Source organism: Mandrillus leucophaeus, unplaced genomic scaffold, assembly GCF_000951045.1.
Source record: "Mandrillus leucophaeus isolate KB7577 unplaced genomic scaffold, Mleu.le_1.0 Scaffold58, whole genome shotgun sequence".
In the NCBI taxonomy this organism is placed as follows: Eukaryota; Metazoa; Chordata; class Mammalia; order Primates; family Cercopithecidae; genus Mandrillus; species Mandrillus leucophaeus.
The window spans coordinates 553481-561224 of record NW_012106252.1 but is presented as its reverse complement, the minus strand read 5'-3'; the positions used below and the strand labels follow the sequence as shown (position 1 = coordinate 561224).

Below are 7744 nucleotides of genomic sequence, written 5' to 3'. Positions count from 1 at the left end.
AGTCCCAGCTACTCGGGAGGCTGAAGTGGGAGGATCACTTAAGCCAGAAGTTCGAGGCTACAGTGAGCTATGATCGTACCACTGCACTCCAGCCTGGGCGACAGAGCGAGACACTTCTAAAAAATAAAAAATGAAAAGGTAACATACATGTGTATGTATTGTAACACCATTGAAACATAGAAATTTAAACGAAGAAAAGCTGGCTTCTAGCCCTTGGACCTAGCAAAGCTGGCAGAGTCCTCACTTACCAATATAGGTAGGTGACTCCTTACACGTGGACAAGCACGTCCACCTGGTCGCTACGCCCCTACCCTCCCCTCCCTTCCCCTTCCCGCGTCTCCCCTCCCCTCCCCTCCCCTCCCCTCCTCTCCCCTCCCCTCCCCCACACATCCATGTTCCGACCCTGCCACCCCTACCAAGTCTCACTGCGCAGGCGCGGAGCGGTGGGCAGGAGCAGGCGTGGCCTGACTGTGCGCTTGTGCCGAATTCCAGCTGCAACTGCTGAGGGAGAAAATGATGCCCAGGTTGGGCTCCACGGCCCACCGGCCGAGGAGAGGCCTGCGCTGCACACGCGCAGACCGAGCATCCGCGTCAAGAGGCGAAGAGAGCGCGCGCTCCCCACGTCCTGCGCGCCTGGCTGCCAGGCATTCGTCTCAGCCGTGACTCTCGCCAGGCCGGGGCTGGGGCGCCCACGTCTGAAGAGCGATGCCCCGGGAGATCATCACCCTGCAGCTGGGCCAGTGCGGCAACCAGAGTGAGCGAGCGAGCGCCGCCCCCACCGGTCTCTGGTTCTGCCCCTTCGGGTCCCACCCAAGTGCCTGGCTTCCACCAGTCCCCCTTCCCCTTCCATGAACCCCCTAGCCTGCTGCTCTGGATAACCCATACCGAGAGCTGAGCTCCCAGCCCGGGACCGGGGCAGCCACCAGACCCAGGCATCTTGGGTCCACCCTCTGATCGTGTCGGCCTCTGAGACTAAAACTGGGCTCCTCAGGCCTTAAGGCTCCAGCAGACCCGGGCATCTCCCCCCTCCCGCAGTTGGGTTCGAGTTCTGGAAACAGCTGTGCGCTGAGCATGGTATCAGCCCCGAGGGCATCGTGGAGGAGTTCGCCACCGAAGGCACTGACCGCAAGGACGTCTTTTTCTACCAGGTGCCCCCAGCGACTTGGCCAGGGGCGGCAATGGCCCGAGGGGGCGGAAGGGAAGGGAGTGGCCTGGTACTGGGAACCCTGCTGGGCAGAGGGGCCAGGCGGCTGGCTTGAGGAGGGAGGGCTGGAGGGAGCCAGAGTTGGGAGGACTTAGGACTTGGGCCACCCTAGCTGATTGGGCCCCCTCCTGGACTCCCCTTGACAGGCAGACGATGAGCACTACATCCCCCGGGCCGTGCTGCTGGACCTGGAGCCCCGGGTGATCCACTCCATCCTCAACTCCCCCTATGCCAAGCTCTACAACCCAGAGAACATCTACCTGTCGGAGCATGGAGGAGGAGCTGGCAACAACTGGGCCAGTGGATTCTCCCAGGTGTCCGGGCAACTATTCCAGAGACCTTTGATATTCCCATCCAGAGGCAAGGCAGGCTCAAGCTACTAGGAATTTGACCAGACTGCCAGAAAATAAGAGACAAAAGGATTCCCCAAACAAGAGGGACAGCCAGGGAGAGGTTTATGCAAATTTTGTGCAAATCATTTGCAATAGTAGCACTCCTGGGTTGAGGGCTACAGCCTAGACTTTGCTTCAGGGTGGCAACAGTATTCCAGGGTAGACAGTGCTGTACTGAGAAAAGATGCACTCTGGAACCTTTGGCCTGACCCTCCCTTTCTATGTCTCTATACAGGGTGAGAAAATTCATGAAGACATCTTTGATATCATAGACCGAGAAGCAGATGGAAGTGACAGTTTAGAGGTGAAGTTATGGAGTGGGGGAAGGAATGGGCAGGGAGGCTGAAGAGTGCTGGGGAAACGTCAGGAGGTGGCCTGGATAGGTGATGTGAGGGGAGCAATTCAATTCAAAACCCATTTATGGAGCATCAGATGTGGGATATTGAGGTGAATAAAATATAATCTTTGTTCTTAAGGAAGTCATAAATCTGAATGGCACTGGCCCCTTAGGCATGAGTCATTCAGCTTCTCCAGCTCCAAACCTTCCCAAGGAGCCTCAGCCTGGATGCGTAAGAGGGAGCTTTGAGACATGGGCGTTTTGGGAATGGGGAATGAGCCATGCCGAAGTCTCTCCCCCAGATCCTTGGAGACTGCCTCTCCGTCTCTCCCCATGCTGGGCGCGATGTGTTCCTGGCTTACAACTCTTATAACCCATGTAATTTCCTAAGGGACTAGAGCAATAAGAGTATGTTTTCTTACAATATTTGACCTTTCGTCCTTGGTTTCTGAAACAGCTCCAGAACAGCTCCAGAGTGATAAAGGTGAAAGACAGTCTTTTGTTATTTATAACAAGCCCCTTTCTTTTAGATTAATCTTTCATTTTATTTTAATTAGTTAATTTTACTAACGGCTGTACTAAGGAGGAACAAGTGCATTTCAACCACACCTGAGCTTATGTTAAAGAGGCGATTTTTTGGAAAGTCCCAGATAGCCACTGGATGGGGTGTTGGTTGCCAGGGGAACAAACCTGGTGCTCTGAGGGTTGGAATTTACAGGCCCATCCCTCACCTCTGGGGAAGGGAGAGGGATGAAGATTGAGTAGAGCACCAATTGTCAATGATTTAATCAGTCATGCCTGTGTAATGAAGCCTCCATAAAAATCCAAAAGGACTGAGTTCGGGGGCTTCCAGGAAGGTGAACAAGAACACATCCACAGGCCGGGAGGCTGCAAACCCAGCACCACAGGGCAGCAGCTCCTGTGCGCCGGACCCTTCCAGAGCTTCCCCTCGGTATCTCTTCATCTGGCTGTTTATTTGTATCCTTTAAAATATCCTTTATAACAAACGGGTAAACGTAAGTAGGTGTCTCCTTGAGTTCTGCGAGCTACTCTAACAAATTAATTGAACCCAAGGAGCAGTCCTGAGAACCCCGATTTATAGCCGGTTGGTCAGAGGCACAGATAAAACAATCTGAAGCTTGTATTGGCATTGGAAGTGGGAGAGTCTTGTGGGACTGAGCCTTCACTCTGTGGGATCCGATGCTATCTTCAGGTACAGATACTTCTCAACTTACAGTGGGTTTATCAGGACGTAAACACATCACAAATTGAAAATATTGACTAGGCACAGTGGCTCATGCCTGTAATCCCAGCACTTTGGGAGGCTGAAGCGGGTGGATCACCTGAGCCCAGGACCTGGGCAACATGGTGAAACCCCATCTCTGCAAAAAATACAAACATCATCCAGGCATGGTGCTACATGCCTGTAGTCCTAGCTACTTGGAGGTTGAGATAGGAAGATGCCTTGAGCCCAGGAATTCAAGGCTGCAGTGAGCTATGATCACACCATTGCACTGCAGTCTGGGGGACTGAGTGAGATCCTGTCTCTAAAACCAAAACAAATTTGAGGCTGGGCGCGGTAGCTCATGCCTGTAATCCCAGCACTTTGGGAGGCCGAGGCGGGTAGATCAATTGAGGTCAGGAGTTCAAGACCAGCCTGACCAAAATGGTGAAACCCCATATCTACTAAAAATACAAAAATTAGCCAGGCATGGTGGTGCATGCTCATAGTCCCAGCTACTTGAGAGGCTGAGGCAGGAGAATGGCTTGAACCTACGAAGCAGAGGTTGCAGTGAGCCAAGATTGGGCACTACAGCCTGGGTGACAGAGCAAGACTCCGTCTCAAAAAAAGAAAAAAAAATTGAAAATATTGTAAGTAGAAATGTGTCAGGTTATAACCCAATAAGCCCATCATGAAGTTGAAAAATTGTAAATTGAACCATTGTAATTCAGATGCTTCTTGATTTAAGATGGGATTACATCCTGATAAACCCATCATAAAGCCAAAACATCTTAAATTAAACCATCCTAAGTCAGGGACAGTCTGTAGGTAGTCCAGAATTCAAGTGAATTAGTGGATACCCAGCTGGCATCTACTGTAGAATTGGCTGCTTACCTGATGTGTGTGGTAAAACCCCACCCATCTGGTATCAGAATTGTGTTGTGAGAGTGTGGCAGGAGAAACTGAGTCTGTTTATTCCTGTATACACACAGGGCTTCGTGCTGTGTCACTCCATCGCTGGGGGTACAGGTTCTGGCCTGGGCTCCTACCTCCTGGAGCGACTGAATGACAGGCAAGCCTGTGTTCGGGGAGAGGGCATTAACCCTGGTTCCCTGGATAATGTCATTGCTTTTTTTCTCTTGAGCTAGAAAGTCTGCCACTACCCCTTTTGAGTCATAGGGACAGACCCACCCAAGGACCATGTTGGAAGCTGTTTTGGGGGGTGGGGGCTTACCTGTGGAGGGGAGGGGATCTACAGAGTTTGAAGCTTTCAGGTTTATCCTTTTTGGCTTTGAAGACTCAGTTCTGCCCTCACCCCTTTTGTACAAAATGGCACAGATGGGCAGTGATGGGGGGTCCTTCCAGTTCACTATGCCACCACCCTCTTTTCTCTCAGGTACCCCAAGAAGCTGGTGCAGACTTATTCAGTGTTTCCCTACCAGGACGAGATGAGTGACGTGGTGGTTCAGCCGTACAATTCACTCCTGACACTCAAGAGGCTGACGCAGAACGCAGACTGTGTGGTGAGCAAAGAAAGAGTTGAGGGGCTGGGTGTGGTGGCTCATGCCTGTAATTCTAGCACTTTGGGAGGCCGAGGCAGATGGATTGCTTGAGCTCAGGAGTTTAATACTAGCCTGGGCAACATGTGAAACCCTAGCTCCACAGAAAATACAAAAATTAGGGCTGGGCGCGGTGGCTCACACCTGTAATCCCAGCACTTTGGGAGACTGAGGTGGGCAGATCACCTATGGTTGGAAGTTCGAGATCAGCCTGACCAACATGAAGAAACCCCGTCTCTACTAAAAAAGTTAGCCAGGCATGGTGGCATATGCCTGTAGTCCCAGCTATCTAGTCAGTGAGACTCTGCCTCAAAAAATAACATAAAAAAAAAATTAGCCGGGCATGGTGGTGTGCGCCTATAGTCCTGGCTACTCGGGAGGCTGAGGTTGGGGGATTTCTCAGAAAGTCAAGGCTGCAGTGAGCCACGATCACACCACTGCACTCAAGCTTGGGGCAACAGAACAAGACCTTGTGTTTAAAAAAAAAAAAGAAAAAAAAAGAGTAAAGGACTTTGGTCTGTCTCCTCAGGCCAGTGAGTCTCATTCACCCCGCCCTTCCCCAGCCCCTATACACACAGAACAGAGGACCAACAAAGCCATACCTGTGGGCCAAATTAGGAAATAAGGTCCTGACCTCTAAGTTTCTTAGAATCCTTTTAGGCAGCAAAACTCTCAACGAAGTGAATATACCTTCCCCCCACCACCATGTACCCCACCTTTGCCTACTTCATGCCCACTCATGCTTGTACTCTCAGCTCAAGGAAAACTTTCTTAGCAAAACCTTTCCTGACTACTCAGTCAAGATCAGATTACTTTGTATTTCAGGGAGTTAACTATACTTTTTTGTTTTATATTTAGTGTGCCTCCCTCCACGAGACTGTAGGCCTAATGAAGGGAAAGATGGTGCCTGTTCCTCTCTGTGGTCTCCCCAGAGCCAAGCACAGTGTATGGCACATGTGGGTACTCACGGGTTTGTTTACTGCCCTGCGTAGTCTGAGAGTATCTCATGATGCCCCAGAAACAGTACTTTTCTTTCTGTTATTTTTTATGTATATTTTTTACAGAGATGGCATCTTGCTGTGTTGCTTAGGCTGGTGTCCAACTCGCGGCCTCAAGTGATCCTCCCACATTGGCCTCCCAAACGGCAGGGATTATAGGCATGAGCCACCACGTCCAGCAGTACTTTTTTTTAAACTAACAAACCTACTTCCTGGCTTTGGAGTTCAGCAGGGGCTAAGCCAATATCTTATTTCTATGCCCATTTTATCCTCAAGATGCTGTGACCCTCTTCTGTCCCCGTAGGTGGTGCTGGACAACACAGCCCTGAACCGGATTGCCACAGACCGCCTGCACATCCAGAACCCGTCCTTCTCCCAGATCAACCAGCTGGTGGGCCCCCACTCCTGGCCTCCTTTGGACTGGAAGCCCTCCTTGCTGGAGGGTCATCTGGGGAAGGAAAGTCCCACCCAGGCCGAGGCCCATGACATGGCACGCCTGTCCCCAGGTGTCCACCATCATGTCGGCCAGCACCACCACCCTGCGCTACCCCGGCTACATGAACAATGACCTCATCGGCCTCATCGCCTCGCTCATTCCCACCCCACGGCTCCACTTCCTCATGACCGGCTACACCCCGCTCACTACGGACCAATCAGTAAGAGCAGCCTTCAGTGTCCCAGGCCAGGCCGGCCCTGGGCCCAGCAGGCCCTGCCCTAGCCTTTCTGTCTTCCCCACTGCCCCAGGAGCTGCCCTTTGCGGGCCCCGAGGCACTGTGCTCAGGGGCTAGCACAGAGCAGGAGACTTTCTTGCTGACTTGCTCTCTACCCTCCCTCTGCCTTTGGCTTCTGCCAAGGAGAAGCCAAAGGGGGACTCTGCCCTGAGCGCTGGCCGGGTTCCTGTCTCACTGTCCCATCAGGTGGCCAGCGTGAGGAAGACCACGGTCCTGGATGTGATGAGGCGGCTGCTGCAGCCCAAGAACGTGATGGTGTCCACAGGCCGAGACCGCCAGACCAACCACTGCTACATCGCCATCCTCAACATCATCCAGGGAGAGGTGGACCCCACCCAGGTAGGGGAGGCCCCTTCATCCCGCACCCTGGACCCGCAGGGGTAGAGGAGAGGCCACCTCCACTGCTCGTGTGCCCACCCCAGGTCCACAAGAGCCTGCAGAGGATTCGGGAACGGAAGTTGGCCAACTTCATCCCGTGGGGCCCCGCCAGCATCCAAGTGGCCCTATCGAGGAAGTCTCCCTACCTGCCCTCGGCCCACCGGGTCAGTGGGCTCATGATGGCCAACCACACCAGCATCTCCTCAGTGAGTCTAGGTTTCTGTTCTTCTCAGGAGAGTCTGTTCCACTGGCTACCTTCATCATCTTCCCCAAGTTCACTCCTAACCCCCTGGCTCGCATTTTGGAGATTTTCATCTCTTTCAGCTCTTTGAAAGTTCCTGCCAGCAGTTCGACAAGCTGCGGAAGCGGGATGCCTTCCTTGAGCAGTTCCGTAAGGAGGACATGTTCAAGGACAACTTTGATGAGATGGACAGGTCTAGGGAGGTTGTTCAGGAGCTCATTGATGAGTACCATGCAGCCACCCAGCCAGACTACATTTCCTGGGGCACCCAGGAGCAGTGATTTCCCTCCCCACTACTCCTGGATGGGAAGCACAGCCTCGACCATGCCTGCTCATGGACAACCTTCTTGGTTCATCTCCAGCCCATGAGCTTCCTCCTGCTTCCTCCCTTCCATGCCCTAACTCTTGATATGCTTGTTCAGCTTTAATAAAGTAATAAAGCTTGGTTGTCAGTATAGCCAGGGCTTGATCTGTGAATACAGGGGGTGGTGAAGGGGTCCAGTTTCTAGGCCTCTGACAGTAGGGTGGCTTTCACCTCCTCCAACGTCTTACCACTAAGTCCAAATCTTAGTGTGTTCACTGTTTCCACTGGCATCCCTCACCTTGAACTAAGCTGTTTTACTAGAGTCAGCCCTTGTCTCAAGATTACAGAGCTTTACTGAGGTTTGCTGTCTCCTCAGTG

At 52.4% G+C, this 7744-nt stretch overlaps 1 protein-coding gene across 2 annotated transcripts; it reads left to right on the top strand.

Moving 5' to 3' along the window:
• The first annotated feature begins 449 nt into the window (after window positions 1–449).
• TUBG2 (tubulin, gamma 2) lies at window positions 450–7519 on the top strand. Of its 2 annotated transcripts, XM_011998783.1 has the most exons (12): window positions 451–754; window positions 1036–1148; window positions 1351–1518; window positions 1832–1900; window positions 2391–2417; window positions 4148–4227; window positions 4552–4678; window positions 6017–6103; window positions 6219–6368; window positions 6630–6782; window positions 6866–7027; window positions 7146–7519. In XM_011998783.1, the coding sequence occupies exons 1-12, from the start codon at window positions 706–708 to the stop codon at window positions 7341–7343; spliced, it is 1383 nt and encodes a 460-aa protein (XP_011854173.1). In that variant the 5' UTR covers window positions 451–705; the 3' UTR covers window positions 7344–7519. The 2 variants fall into 2 exon arrangements, with proteins under 2 accessions (XP_011854174.1, XP_011854173.1); XM_011998784.1 differs by lacking the exon at window positions 2391–2417 and having other exon boundaries at window positions 450–754.
• The last annotated feature ends 225 nt before the right edge of the window (window positions 7520–7744 follow it).

What these genes read in the sequence shown, in the direction of transcription:
- TUBG2 (XM_011998783.1), top strand. Translation starts at nt 706, where the DNA reads ATGCCCCGGGAGATCATCACCCTGCAGCTGGGCCAGTGCGGCAACCAG. An exon ending in GGGCCAGTGGATTCTCCCAG is followed by an intron (nt 1,519 to 1,831) that starts GTGTCCGGGCAA and finishes GTCTCTATACAG; the next exon opens with GGTGAGAAAATTCATGAAGA. An exon ending in ACAGCTCCAGAGTGATAAAG is followed by an intron (nt 2,418 to 4,147) that starts GTGAAAGACAGT and finishes GTATACACACAG; the next exon opens with GGCTTCGTGCTGTGTCACTC.